General features: G+C 40.5%; 1 protein-coding gene across 1 annotated transcript; it reads right to left on the reverse strand.

The window, feature by feature from the left end:
* Positions 1-653: 653 nt before the first annotated feature.
* Positions 654-11119, reverse strand: LOC137257495 (multidrug and toxin extrusion protein 1-like). The gene is made up of 7 exons (XM_067794823.1): positions 11068-11119; positions 8674-8780; positions 5301-5369; positions 4714-4762; positions 4215-4314; positions 1363-1405; positions 654-692 (listed from the first exon to the last, which is right to left on the reverse strand). The coding sequence occupies exons 1-7, from the start codon at positions 11117-11119 to the stop codon at positions 654-656; spliced, it is 459 nt and encodes a 152-aa protein (XP_067650924.1).
* Positions 11120-16123: the final 5004 nt, after the last annotated feature.

The following is a 16123-nucleotide window of genomic DNA, read 5'->3' on the forward strand; positions in this document are numbered from 1 at the left end:
CAGTATTGGCGGCTTGCCCACAGCCACCGGGGCTTGTAGCGATAAAAGCTGCCATCAGGGTATATACTGTCCCTTTTATAGTACTAATACCCCATCAGGGACAGTATACACCCTGATGGCACTTTTTAGCGTTACAAGCCCCTGTGCCCACAGCAAAAGTTATGTGTGAGCCCGTTTTTTTATAATGGTAACTACGCCCCTGCAAACCAACAGGAATCGACTCGGCATCAAAAGTATGAGCTGGACGGACTTACACCATTCTCTTCCCACAGTGGTTACTTGTCACACCTTCCTACGTAACCTCTGTTCTAATACGACCCTTTCATGGTGCGAGTGTTCAAGACTCGTGGTTGGAGGCAATCAGATTTAGTAGTGCAATCAGCGACCTTGTTTCGAAAGCGATCTTTCGAAAGATCTCGGTAATTTCCGGATGCATCGTGAAAACTAGAACCTCTTCACGAGCGCGATGCTCGAATGTTTCTTCTAGATAGAACTCAGTCATGTCATTTTTGTTTCTCCACATTGCTTGCATTTGTCAAGTTGAATCTAAGTCGATGTAACACGTGTTCTGATTGGACAGAAAAAAGGGAGATAAATCTGCTGCCATTTTATGCCGCTGGGGGATTATATGAGAACCGAGAAAAATGGCTGTATCAGAACAGAGGTTCGTAGGAAGACATGACAAGTAACCTCTGTGGGAAGAGAATGGACTCACACAGGACCTATGCTTTTGCAACTGCATCGTGTTCCACGATTACGACAGGTTGGCAGACATACTAGATTCAACAAGACGGAACAGTATTATCTTCCATTGGTAGGGCATAGGTCCTCGACACAAATGGGAACAACGTCTAGAACAGTGTTGTGTACGAGTATGTGAGGCTGTAAGATATGGAACGGACAGCGTTTTGGTTCGGGGAGGAATTTGTGCCAAGTGTCAATCTCAAGGGGCTGGCATCAAGTGCACTCCAGCTATACAATATCAGGATCACGTTTTGACTCCAGTCCTGCCGCTTATGTGGTTACATGGTCCTAGCGTGATGTCCCGGGAAAATCCATGTTAGAAGTGATCTTCAGTAACCCATGCTTGTCGTAAGAGGCGACTAACGGGATCGGGTGGTCAGACTCGCTGGCTAGGTTGACAAACGTCATCGGTTCCCAGTTGCGTAGATGGATACTCATGCTGTTGATCACTAGATTGTCTGGTCCCATTCTCGATTAATTGCAGACCGCCACCATAAAGTTTGACTATTAGAGCGTGGCGTAAAACTAAACTCACTCACTCATTTACAAGTATGTCGTTAAGGTGCCTTTTACAGCAACAGATGTGTTTATATTTAATAACAGAGACGTGAAACTGACCGGCAGTGCAGGTATAGAGGCTGTTATGTAGTCTCCCGACAGTCTGAAACAATACAAAGGAAAATACGTCATCTTGTCATCAGATCGAAGTGAGTATGATTTTACGCCGCTTTTAGCAATATCCCAGCAACATCCCGGCGAGGGAAACCAGAAATGGGCTTTACACATGTGGGGAATCGAACCCAGATCTTTAGTGTGACGAGCAAACCGCCCTGAGGTCGAGACGGAGACAGTAATGGTACTATTATGATAACAACTGACACCATGCTACACGCGGAAACCTGGACCCGGCTCCCGTGAAGATCCGGGCTAGAACAGATCTTCATCAACTCATGCTTCCCATAAAAGGCGACAATGCTTGTCGTAAGGGGCGACTAGCGGGATCGGGTGGTCAGACTCGCTGACTTGTTTGACAGATGTCATCGGTTCCCAGTTGTGCAGATCGATGCTCCTGTTGTTGATCTCTGGATTGTCTGGTCCAGACTCGATTATTTACAGACCGCTGGAATATTGCTGAGTGCGGCGTAAAACTAAACTCACTCACTCACCTGGACCCGGTTTTACAAAGCACCCGTAAGTCTAACATCTCGTGCACATCTTATGTTATGTATAGGAGAAAACTCGCCTCCGAGGTTTTGGTAGACAGGGTAAAACCGGAGGGGGAGGGAAACCTCGAGGGATTTCCCGACCCCGAGGAGAAGTGTTTTCTCAAACATATATACCGTCAATAATGGGAAATTTCAATGTATAGATGATCATTTCATGAAGCTACATAACAATAACTGAAGCGCGCGTAAATCAATTTAATGACAGTAACTATAAATAGATAATAAACCACATCATCTACGTCGTGCGGTAGAGCGTTTGTCTACGGATCTGAGATTCCAGTCTCGCTTAGGAAAACATTTCTGTTGTGAGTTGAAACTTGAACGATATTTTTCAAATGATTGCAAACATTTGATTGTTGATGTTCATATAAAGTTAGGAAAAGTAAAACCTGGGAAGCGGCCTTACTAACGGAAAGTAACACCTGTGAAGAGGTCTTTCTACCAAAAACAAAAACCTCCAATGCTGTTATTCTGGGAAAACAAGAGATGTAGGGAGTTGGGGGAGAGAGACCTGAACTTTCAATCTGGATAGGAAGTATAAGTGTTAACAAACCTTTCAGAGACAGACATTTTATGAACGCCCCGCCATTTCTTTTTATCATCACCCTAAACAACACGTGGGATACACGTGCACAATGCAGTAGCACACACATGCATGGGGTGTCATTCTTGATTTTGACTGTTTATTGATGGTCGATAAATCCCTGTGGACCATTACATGTTGTATCACACAGTTGTTAGTGTTTGTTTCTAGTAGTTGTTTTGGTTTGAAAATAAATATCGTACACATGCAAATTTCACGTCATACACCACTCTGCTTTCATGAGTGATTCCTGTACAAACAACTATGAAACTTGCAAACTAACAAACTACTTGCCATAAGAAGCAAGTGGTGATGCACTCTCAAAACATTCATTATTATCATATCAACACTGACTGATCCCGATATATCCCCCACCGGACAAAACATTCCCCTGTTTTTTTGTAGAGTATATTTCAAGATCGATAGCTACGACACAAGGCCGTGCGAGATCAAGCTGAAACTGCGAATCAAACCGTTGTACATTTTCCGGACGGTACTAAGTACAGGTTACAGTCAGATCAGGGAAAACCGAATCCCCCAAATTTTAACAGCTTATTTTGTCTCAGTCCTCTGTGTATGTGTTATAGATGTTAACACTGCCATATCACAATAAACTAAGCCGGCTTCCCCTCTCATTAACTTACATATTCCACCTGTTGCCGTTGAGCGAAAACCAATGTAATTTGTATGTAAATTTGTTCTGATGTATTATCAAGGACTTTCGTAGATGTGGCTGAAATGCGTTTCACGCAGCAAATACATGAAAACGGCACGTTTCACACAATAGAGGCATATGATATCCATTCTGTCTAGTTAATTAGAAACATTTGAACTCCACTGTTAAAACATATTGATATAATGCTATTGTTATACCATGTTAGAAGTTAAATTTATTCCACACTCCTGGACCAGTAGTCATTATGAAGCATATGTTTGCTCTCATTTCAGTGAACATGACGTTATCCCCATGACTAGATTATTTACCATACTTTCTTGTTCTATGACAAGTGTTGAGCCTATTTGAATGTAAGCGAATGAATATGGTTTCACACCGCTATGAGCAATTTTGCAGCCATATGATGGCGGAAACACCAGAATTAGGCTTCGCGCACTGTATCCATGTGTGCAGTGAGTGAGTGACTGAGTGAGTTTAGTTTTACGCAATATTCCAGCTATATGGCGGCGGTCTGTAAATAATCGAGTCTGGACCAGACATTCTAGTGATCAACAGCATGAGCATCGCTCTGAGCAACTGGGAACCGATGACATGTGTCAACCACGTCAGCGAGCCTGACCACCCGATCCCGCTAGTCGCCTCTTACGACATGCATAGTCGCATTCTATGGCAAATGTGGGTTGCTGAAGGCCTATTCTATCCCGGGACCTGGACGGGTTATCCATGTAAGGAATCGAACAAGGGTCTTCGGCGTGACGAGTGAACGCTCTAACCACAAGGCTATCCAAACGACCTCTATTTAAATGTAGTTGTTGTAATACTATGCTAAAACGTTAAAGCCATGTTATATTGCTATTCGCGAATACAGTAAACTATGTTTACAATGAACACGTTTAATACGAACTGACAGACAAACCCGATCAGTTTCTTTTGGACTGATTGTTTAGTCAAAGTCATATAATGAATAACAGGAACCAATGTTTACCTGGAGACGTCTGGGTTTTGTCCAAAAGCCAACAGTATACGTTCGACGTTGATGTAGAGGGCAATGCAAGGAATACTCGCCAACATGTTGATCAGCAGTGCTGAAATGAGACAATAACACCACCTAGAACATCACTTTTCATACATAAGATAGATGAGGCTCACTTGGATTGTTATTTGCAATGACATCTGACATCAAATGGCGTCCATAACCGGTTCGGAGAGGTAGGGTAGCCTAGTGGTTAAAGTGTTCGCTCCTTACACCGCAGACCCGAGTTCAGTTCTCCACATAAATGTCTGAACTCCCAGGTTTGGTGTCTCCATCAAGATATGGTTGGAATATTACTAAAATCGGCATAAAATCGCACTCACTCATACCTTGTCAAAGATGTAAACATGCTGTGAGTATTATCCTTTTATTCATTTATGGTTTTTAATCAATTTGACGCTGTAGCAATTCAGTGAATTAACCAATCGTTCTTGTCTGTAAGTATACCTACCTCTTTGGAGCAAAATCCCAAGGTTCTTTTTGTTGGTACTGCCATATGTCTGAAACCAAACATTTAACATGTACAATTTTTACACAAGCCAAGAGATTGATTATTTCAATTTTATCGACTAAGTGGAGAAGTGAAAAGATCTGGATTTGTTGAAATCAGTTTCTTCAGAGTTTACCATCAGGAAGTTTCATATTTGATATCCCCCAAAATACGAGTCAGGCAATGTAATTTTCGTTTTCAGGTATCATGATTCGGATGCAGTCACCATAAACACGTTCTGTCAACACCCCATAAACTTCCCACCTGTCCCTGAATTCCACTCCAGAAAGTTAACATGTAACCACCGGTTATCACGCCGTTCTTTTTCAGAATTTTCCCTGTTCTACTTTGTGTTGTGTAGTTTTCCTGAACTAGGAACGCAACATGCATCGATACGAAAAATTGTACACATTCACATCTTTAATACTTTTCACGAACGATTTGATAAATAATCCACACATTCGTCACTACAAACCGTTCATTCAGACATCAAATGTGATTTGTTCATGCTCTATTAAATTTGGAAAAAAAAATGTCCGCATATGTACCTGTGGAAACAGCGTGTCACAAGCTGAGTTAATACCGATCATTATGGAAGAACCAAACACCTCGAAAACCTGAAGGAATAAGGCGGACATATATGTACTGTTGATATTGGTATATAGAGAGTCTCACCCAAGTGTCTACTGATATCAAATATATCAACACGAGTTGATAAAGTAAGAAATATCCGAGGCTTGCCGGTGATATTCTTACCTTTATCAAGGAGTGCAACGATGTCATAGCATTGTGACGTCACCAGGTTCATGAGGTCATAGCATTGTGCAAAATCTACTGTCAAAGCGATATCTCTAGGAGATATCGTCTGATCTCACACAAGTGATATCTCCTGTGGAACACAGGTTTGGATGATTGCAGTTCATAGATATCTTGGGTTTGACGATAGCCAAGTATATAAAATGTATATTACTCTGTCAGATAAATTCATTGTGCTCATACTGAAAGTTTTCAACAAAGTCATGTTCTGTTAGAGTTTCTTTGTTAAACTGCTAGCATTTTTCAACAAGAAAAAGTAAATCTCCTGGGAAAACAAAATAGACACATGATATTATTTTCACATCAATAATAGCATCCACTATATACAATGTGCACACAATTTCCTTTTGAATTTAGAGAAAATTCACTCAGAGTAGTTCCTGTGAAGCCGTTTATCACATGAGAAAATTACGGGTACTTCCGGTATTTGGTCATGAAGTCTATAAAATGAGAAAATTCAGAGTACTTCCAGTATGTGGTCACAACGATTATTCTATGAAAACAATTCCGTGTACTTCCGGTATTTGGTCATGAAGTTTTTATCATGAGAAAATTCCAAGTACTACCTGACGTTTATCATATGCTGAGTGGTGTTCACAATGATGCAAAGCAGTGTCGCATCCTTGTAATCACAGATAGTGATATCCGATAACTAATAAGATGTGATAACCCAGCTGGTACTACGTTCCTACTTTCGTACATGAGTGAGTGAGTGAATGAGTGAGTAAGTGTGTTTATTTTTACGCCGCACTCAGCAATATTCCAGCTATATGGGGTCGGTGTGTAAATAATCGAGTCTGTACCAGAGAATCCAGTAATCAACAGCATGAGCACCGATTGAGAACCGACGATGTGTCGATCTATAGCCAGCAAGCCTGATTGCCCATCCCCTTAGTCGCATCTTACGACAAGCATGGGTTGCTGCAGATCAGTTCTAAACCATAACGGTTTATCGTACATGGATGTAGTACCTAAAGGTCCATTCTCACGGTGTGACATGTATTAACTGCTCGTACAATCGACCCGAGATGCAACATGAGAACACCCTTGTCCTGTCAACCTTGACACGCGCTCAACCAGTTGAAAGCTAGTTAACATAGTTCAATAGAAACTTCCCTATTTCATGCGACAGATCGTATGGATTTGACCTATCAAAAACGTCGAAACAGTAGGGCAAGAGTTCACTCCCTTTGTAAACAAGGTACCACCGGCGGTAGGCTCGCGCAGTAGCAAACGGGTTTGTGTTTTGTTATTCTTTTCATTTACCAAATATACGGCAATTAACGCCAGCCTTTCCTCTTCGCTTGATGACGCCATTTTGCTTGGCAACGACGAGATTATCGCTACAGATTCCGAGTCGTACCAAGTCATTTATGTACGATTTTCAAATCAACTTGTAGATATTACAGGTTGTTACTACAAGTCGCACCGTGAGAACGGACCTTCACTACTCTATAAAGTATTCCCTACAGTTATAAATAGTATTATCGTGGTGGGGTAGCCTCGTGGTTGAAGTGTTCGCTCGTCAAACCGAAGAACCAGGTTCGATTCCTCACTCGTGTAAAATGTGTGAAGCTCATTTTTCTAGTATCTTCCAAGGTGATATTGCTGGAATATTGTTAAAAGCGGCTTAAAACTAAACTCATTCACTTTGAATAATCTAATATTCATCCCCGTGCTTATTGCCCACTGTTTACAAAAATGGCGGCAAATCGTTTGGCGAGACCCAATCACATAGACTGATGCTCACGGTGTCAGTCACTGGATTGTCTGGTACAGACTTGATTATTTACAGACCGCCGTCGTGTAGCTGGAATATTGCTGAGTGCGGTGGTAAACAATAAGCAAGCAAGCAAACAAACAAACAAACATTTGGTAAGACCAACATGTAAGATAGGACATAAAATTATAGACTTTTTCCTCAGTTCGTGGGACCGTTTTCTCATTTCTCGTACGCAACGTAGTTGTTCCTAGTACCTCCCGGTGGTTGTTATCCGTTTTCTCAAGTTATAACTTAAAGGTTTGTTTATTTAGTGATTGTTACTCTAATTCATTTCCGAATAGTAAGTCAACAGATTAGGAATAATCCGTCAGTTAGTAATTGAGTTCAAGTTTACGCCGCTTTTAGCAACATTCCAGCAATATCACGGCGGACGACACACGAAACGGGCTTCACACATCATAATCCATATATGGAATCGAACCCGGTCTTCAGCGGACGCCTTAACCATTAAGCAACCCCACCGCCACAGGAATAATCAATGTGTATAGTGATCTCCAAATGACTCGCATAATTCAGGAACTACTACACGCTCTTTGCGATACTCAAGCGCCTTTGGCTAATTAAAAATGTCAGTATTTGTCACAACATACAGCCTGTCCGAGCGCTGTAGCGTCCAGCTGAAGCCTGCCCAGGTGACCGGTAAACATGGCGTTAATGGTGAATATAAACTGCTCCAGTAAAGACGACGCAGTCTGTGTAATGTCAAAAAAGAAGCCTGGATAAATGAACTTATGGCATTTTATGGAATCCATATCTGAAGAAAGCCAAGACGGGGAAGTCTTTTCAAATGACCTTCTATAAGCAAAGCGATGTTAACAACTACCCGAAGTTCCAGCACGTTCAGTGTCGAAGTTTTCATGTGAAAATGCTTTCCTGTCCATGATACTCCAAAATGGTCCTTGAAATATATCAAGTGTATATTAACATAGAATGAAATATCTGATTATCACTTTTAAAGGTGTGTTGTATATGGCCGTATGATATTCTATGGAAACAAGAATTATAAGATAGTTCGAGAAATGCACAACGTTGCAGTAAAGGCTCAATTGATCAAGGTTAAGTACTGTATACTCCTTTGTCCTCACACCAAATACCGTCAAACATCATTGGTTTCCATTAATCTTTCACATTCAGTCTGTTATTAGTAGTATTAATACTTTAGCTTTTTTCTTAAGGGATCAGTTCGAAAAATGAGACAGTCATATCATTAGCAGTATAAATGTTTTAGCTTTTTGTCTGAAGGAATCAGATTTAAGAATGAGACTGGTGATTGAGAGTTATTATGTTTAAACTGGACTATTTTGTATTATTGTGTAACTTACCACAGGCCAGGCCAATGTAAGCATCGCCTTCAGTTCATCCTTGTAAGCTGTAGAGAACACCCAGCTGTTAAATCGCAAACACCGATAGCTTGCTGGTCTGGATTCATCTGCCACACACAAATACCATTAACTTCGAAGCTGTTTATCAGGGGACATATAGAGTATGTCATTGACAAGCAGTCAAATAGAGGTGTACGCGTTTGTTGCATTGATGAATCGCGTGTCCTGCAACAACGGGATGGGAGACAACGTGTTTATCGTGTCTGCGTTCGAAAGGTGAACTGATTCAGTGGTTGTTGCGTCATGGTGTGGGGTCACACGGATAGCTCAGAGCTGATGGTGATTCAAGGCAATCTTACAACAAATGGCTACATTAACCAAATCCTGTGACCTCACAGCTTCCTATGATTTACTACGACAAAAGCTCAACCCAACACAGCTCGTGTAACAAGTGACCTATCTCGCCAATGCAAACGTCAATGTCCTTCCCTGGCCTACCAAGTGAGTGAGTAAGTTAATATTTAACGTCACATCGGCAATATTGTAGCCATATCGTGACGAGAACGATTAATTATAAAAATACAAATGAATTTTAGCACATAGATTGTAAAGACCTGTCAACGAAGGACAGTAAAACTAACTAGAATATCACAGAGTAGAAAGTAAAACTAGTGATTAGACCTAAAAATGTATCTATAGAGGACAATACAATATAAAAATGAGCTATAGGTTGCCAACAAGTGAAGGTAGATCATCATACTGAGGACCATGGGGACTTACAGTACATTTGCTACTTGCATGGACCCCAGCTGGATTTACATCATCCCTCAGCTGTTAGCAATTTAGACAAATCTAGCCATACAATAAAATAACAATTATTCTACGATGTAAAAACCTGGAAAAGTTAAATTTACTTCAAAAGTTTTGGGACTTAAGTAACCTCTCAGGAGGACAATTATTTTACAGTACGTCAACCCCCTTTGAGGGTACAGCCACTAACGATTTGAGTTACTAATTTAATCTTCCAATTATAAAATATTTGTCTATTTACAATTCAATTAACAAATCTAATTCCTTTAAAAATGAAATAATTAAACGAGGATTAATATTGCTATAAAGATCCTTCATAGTTCGTGAATTAAACCCTGGCCTTCCAAAATCGTCTGCTCTGAACTCGATGGAGCATCGACGGCACGAACGTCATCGACACGTTCGTACAAGCCACGATCATCCCCAGACAATTTCCGAACTTGCCAACACGTTGCAGGAAGAACGACAAAACATTCACCAAGCAAAAATCCGATGGCTTGTGCAATCCCCTCCAATGAGGTGTCAAGCAGTGACGGCTGCCAGGGATGGCGTCACAAGATACAGATCTGAACGCCCCCTTGTGGCCACTCATGTGCAGTGAGTGAACTGAATTAATGCTGACAATGACAACAATACACATGTTCATCCGTGTGTCGAATTTCCTTCATCTATGTTCAAGCTTAGTCGACTTATGTACACTTAAATACGCGAAATACATTTCCTTATTTTAGCCTATGCGTTTCCTTTTTATAGAGTTTAATTATAAAATCCAATCTATTTTTTAGAGCTCAGTGACACTATTACTAGATAATGTATTCACAGCGCGTTGCGCGTAGATCACAAAAATAGTAAAACAGTAGTCAGAGGCATAAATGTGCCGTTACACTTACTGTTGACACATCAGCTGGTTCCTATATACACAGTATGGATCTCTATAGCAGGTATATATTGCTGGTTACAGCAACATGTAGGTCTATAATGGTTGGGGTGGCTTCACAATGACTTGTGGAACTGAGCGGAGCCACAGAAAAATACCATTGGAGAAACACAATTGCAAGACTCGTTCATGAGTTCGGCAACGTTTCACCTTTCAGTATGCCAATGCATGTTTCCTAATTCTTCCCCTAGTCTTCCCATAATCTACACTTGTAAACAGCCCACATAACGCAAAACACCATGACAGGCTGATATCAAAGATTAATGGATACAAATGATATAGTCATACCAGAATGTCAGTAAATCAGTAAACACCATATCTGTCTGAAACATATGCTAAAGCATGTTCCCTCTCCGGAAATCGTGGCCACGACATACTATTGATGTTTATAATCTCATCCTATGTCTCCTCTACGGTTCCGTAGCCTAGTGTTTTATACTGGACACTTCACCATGCAGTATTTTGCATAAAGCCGCCTGTTTTATCATACTATAACATGCTGACAAGTGTAGCTAGTGTTTTATATTGCCCATAACACATCGCGTTGCAGTTTTAAGGATAAACCTTCTTTTGTAAGTAATTGCCTACAAGAGTAACATGAAACTATTCGAACCATCTCTGAATTATTAAATCATAAATGAACAAACCTTCGTCTTCTTCATCAGAACTCGTCGAATCTCTGACTCTTGCCGACCCCATAGATCAACCGCGTGTATGTCGTTTAGCCTGATACTGCTACAGGAGAGTGATGCGGATAATGTGACGTCAGCCATAAGCGTAATTATTCACGTGGTATGTGTGTAAATGACATATACACCGTGACCGTCTACCTCATTAACTTCGTAATAATTATAATCATGATAATACAATTTTGCTGTGCTAGTCCTTTGCTGTTGCTTTGGAGCAGCTGACAAGACATTCAGAGTCTTGATCCAGAAGGATCATATCTGATAACAGATCTCATGGCGCAGATCAGGAGAGTGCCCGGGTTCTCCACCCGGGGCACAGCCCTTCTGACACTCTGGGTAATGCAGAAGGTTGCAATGTTAGGGAACCTTCATATTCTCCGTAAAGTTCTTTATGGGTTCGACTAGGCAACGTTTCCTGGGGAAGCCCCATTTGCTGTTTTGACTGGGTATAGCGGGAAAAGGACCCTTAGCTGATGATGTGTCGTACCACCCTCATTGTGCCAGGAGCACCCGAACCCTCTCTGCTGCATACAATCTTCAGTCTGTAAAACCTAATAACCACGACTTTTGTATAGCACTGGTCTCCACACCTCATGGGTTGCTCTAAGCACATACAACAGTTCAAGTCAATTAGTAACCTCTCCCAAAGAGACAGGTCTTGAGGTGAGCTTTAAAAACTTCAAGGGAGGAAGAACATTTCAGATCCGAAAGTGAAGAGATTCGAGGTAAGATTGAATGTATTCTCCTATCTTTAACCGTAAATACAATCGTGTAATGCTTTCGGGGGAGGTGTGTTTTCGATTCCCAATATACAAGCTGCATAATGAAATACATGCACTACTTATATATATCCAGGGGTTCATTAAGAGCGAATGAACATCCTTCAAGTGTTGATTTTTTTATACACCAACCAATATAACTGTCCAAAACGAATTCTACGTTCTTCAGCAATGAACACTTTACTCTTATGGACTGGGTTCACTCGTGGAAAAAAGTAACCCGACAAGAGTCCAGTGCGTGCATCGTGAGAATGTGCTTCTATATCACTATTTTGTGGCAATATCGGTATTCGCCAAAGGGGAAAGCGTGTTGTTTTCTACCAGCAGTACTCCCATTCACGGGCTTTCATTTGGAGCCAGATTTTGCGAGTGGTATCCTTTGCTATATTCACCCTGATAAAATTTTGCGATTGTGTTGAGTTTGAAGGAGTCAAATATTTAAATTTAGACAGTAGGATGTATGAGACGCTCCTTTTATGAATGCTAAATTTTGGTTGTGACTCTTCGCATGTGGAGAGTGAAAATACATTTTGCTCTGACTGTTCACATAAATACAAATATTCATAATGCTACAGTAGTAGTGATATGTAACAGCATGGACATTTGGTTATGTGCTCTATACAGTACGTACATTTGGTTATGTGCTCTATACAGTACGTACATTTGGTTATGTGCTCTATACAGTACGTACATTTGGTTATGTGCTCTATACAGTACGTACATTTGGTTATGTGCTCTATACAGTACGTACATTTGGTTATGTGCTCTATACAGTACGTACAATTGGTTATGTGCTCTATACAGTACGTACATTTGGTTATGTGCTCTATACAGTACGTACATTTGGTTATGTGCTCTATACAGTACGCACATTTGGTTATGTGCTCTATACAGTACGTACATTTGGTTATGTGCTCTATACAGTACGTACATTTGGTTATGTGCTCTATACAGTACGTACATTTGGTTATGTGCTCTATACAGTACGTTACCAGGGTAACAAGAAACAGATGCGTTATACGAGTTTGACTCTTACTTCGTCCTTAAAATATAACTGTACATAGAACAGTCTTCCATGTTTATTTAACACGTAACGCTCAATTGAAAACTGTTAGAAAATCTAATTTGTTTCACTTCTACCTTCAATTTAGATATCTTTTATTCAGATATAAAAGAAGTGAGTGAATGAGTTTGTTTTAGGCCGCACTCTACATTATTCCAGCCATACGACAGCAGTTAATTATCGTGCGTGGACAAGACAATCCAGTGATCAAGAGCATGTGCATCGACCCACGCAACTGATATGCGATGAAATGTGGCGAGCGAATCTGACCACCCAATCCAGAGAGTCGCCTCTTACGACAAGCATAACTGAAGATCCATTCTAACCCGGATCTATCTGGTCTATAATAGAAGATACTATCCCGAAATGAGGAGCCTGTGTTTGCGATGTCGGGTATTTCCAGAGATTTCGACTCAGTTTTGATTATTATAAGAGGAGAAATATTTACAGCTCCTGTTAGAGTTGGTCATAACCTAACTATTGAAGATTACCCGATAAACTATGTTTGAGAATGTGTATATTGACGTACAATATTTACCACAGATAACGGAAAAGACCAATCCCTTAGCTTATTTTATGCGGTGTGCTATTTACCCTAGATTGGCTTAATTTGTCTGAATATTTTAGATCTGTATTTATTTAAATAAAGATGTAGATTAGACCTTTGTGATATTTATATATTACTATATATTATAACATATATTATATATTTGGTATCTAATTATAAACTCTTCATCTCTAGTTTCCACTTTAAAATTATAATTTGTAAAAATTATAATTTGTATGACAATCAATGTTTCGGAGCGCTTGGATGGCGCTCGGTTACACAGCGGTGTGTGAAAGTTAATGCACAATTAACCGTTTCATGTTTTACCACACAGCTGTTGTCAACAGTAAGCATTTACATATTCAGGAGATTAAAACTCTCCATCACCTAGAAGTGAATTATAGGCATCAACGATTCCATATTTGAAAAAAATAATTATGTGTTAATGACAAGACACGTATTGTAGTAGACAGATCGAAGTGTTGCAAGAGCGGAATTGTAACGGAACATAATGGCCAAGGACTAGTCGAAATATACTAGACGACAAACTACAAAAAATAGATATGGATGCTGCCACCAGTCACAAAATGTGACAAAAAAAATACCAGAGTTCGGAGGCGAAGTTCAAATGTCGAAAGTGGAGAAATGCAGAAGGATCACACCTCAAGTTGACGGAGGCGAAGAACGATTTGAATACCACGAGTGGCGCTTAGAATGTTGAATAAAACATATTTCACGTGAGTATTTATTAACTATGGGGTTGGAAATCTGAGCGCACAACCCAGTGAGGATATGGGAGTGTACCCTTGATGATGGCGATAGTATATTTTGACATGAAAAAATATTTTTTTGAACCGAAGTGAGGGAAGTGCGTTGCCAACCTTTGCTCGTTTCGCTCGCATGTAAGAAGACCGGTCATTTTCTCTATGTTGCGCAACTCATTTTGCGCTACAGTTTGCCTGCGCTCTGCCACGATTCGTCACATCTTACACAGTTAAGTCAATATAATGAACAAATTTCATAACTTTTTATTTTTGATGAGTCTACACATCTAATTAAACATCTTTGTTAAAATACTTCGGTTTCACTGAGAAATTATCCTAAAACGTGTAACACTATTTCGATTTGCGTAGCGATCCTTTGTTTACATGGGTTGTACGGCTCCACGCGCTGCCATCGAAGCCTAATGGACAGAAAAGTCCGGTCACGTGATATGCAAATTAGCCTTTGGCAGTGATGTTATCGCTGCGCTGGAGTGTGAACGTAAAGACATTCCGGAAGTCACGTTACAAGGAAGCCACACCTCCGACAACTGTCAAAATGTGATACTAGCAAGAATGTAGCTACATCCCAGTTATAACATGCACTGAAAAACGAAAGTCTCGGCTTAAGACGATTCCAGTATCCCCCCTGTGTAAGAAACCCCAAGAAGAGACTGCAATTTGATAAGGTAACATAGCATGTCGGAGTGACCTTGGAGCCCGCCGCATCGCGAAGACAATCAGCGACTGTCGAGCATCAAATAAACTGTGAACTGCAGTATTTCCTACTGGCGATAAAACATACGTGACTTGCGATTGACAACTGTCACTATGAGTGCATCTGTATCTGTACACTTGATTAATATGATCCAAGGAAAATCCGTCGGAATGAATCTGCTAACAATAATAATATCCTTGTTAATTAAAAGTTACACAATAAAAATGTCCTACAATACGAAAATGAGAATTAAGCTGTGACGTGGCCCTGGAACCCTACCTTGCTTGAGAAAGTCAAATCTGCCGCACCGACGCTAACCTTGACTGCTGTATTTATAGGTGACCTAGAGTCACATGATACACAAACGTGACGTCAGAATATCCAAGATAGCAACTGTAAACATGACTGACGTTACTTGCGTTGGAAATTACTGTTATTATTGATACTGTAGCTTGGAAGCAGACTGCACAAAGGTATGTCACCTTAATTAAATAGAGCATAAGGCTGGCATATACATGTATATACATTGCAAGCTAAGACCGAGTTGCAAGCTAAGGCCGAAGAACTACAGGCCTACCTGTATGAAGCTGGCGCCGTAACGCTACAAGGCTAGATGATAGTCTTCTAAGCTAAAACCGAAATGCTTCAAGACTAGACGATAGTGTTGTGAGCTGAGGCGTGATGCAACAGGACTAGATAGTAGTGTTCGAGACTAAAATCGTAATGCTACATGAGTAGATGATAGTGTCGTGAGCTAAGCCGTGATGCAACAAGATTAGATAATATTGTTGCAACCTAAGTCGAAATTGACTCTGAAAGTTAAGGGACTTACATGCAAATAAATATAAATAATACTATAACTAGTATACTATAAATTGCCCCCCCCCCCCCCCCCCCCCCCCCCCCCCCCCCCCGACGTGACGGTCCAAATATCAATGTTCAGAAATAATGTAAAATTGAATTCAAATAAATAGAATTCATATTATGCCAATTAGGACTGATCAAGCACACTCAAATTGTGTTTAATTGTGTTTCTGTTATCCCACAGTTGAAGCCAAAATAGACTACACCCCAAGAAAGTGTTGGAAAAGACTGGAATATAATTAAGTCGATTCGAGATATGTAACACTGCCGTTTACTAATATG

This window comes from Haliotis asinina, chromosome 12 (genome assembly GCF_037392515.1).
Source record: "Haliotis asinina isolate JCU_RB_2024 chromosome 12, JCU_Hal_asi_v2, whole genome shotgun sequence".
NCBI classification, from domain to species: Eukaryota; Metazoa; Mollusca; class Gastropoda; order Lepetellida; family Haliotidae; genus Haliotis; species Haliotis asinina.

Coding starts and splice junctions, on each gene's coding strand:
- LOC137257495 (XM_067794823.1), bottom strand. CDS start 11,119: ATGGGGTCGGCAAGAGTCAGAGATTCGACGAGTTCTGATGAAGAAGAC. Junction 4,763..5,300: donor GTGACACGCTGTTTCCACAG/GTACATATGCGG, acceptor GTTTGGTTTCAG/ACATATGGCAGTACCAACAA. Junction 693..1,362: donor CCTCTATACCTGCACTGCCG/GTCAGTTTCACG, acceptor CTCTTCCCACAG/AGGTTACTTGTCATGTCTTC.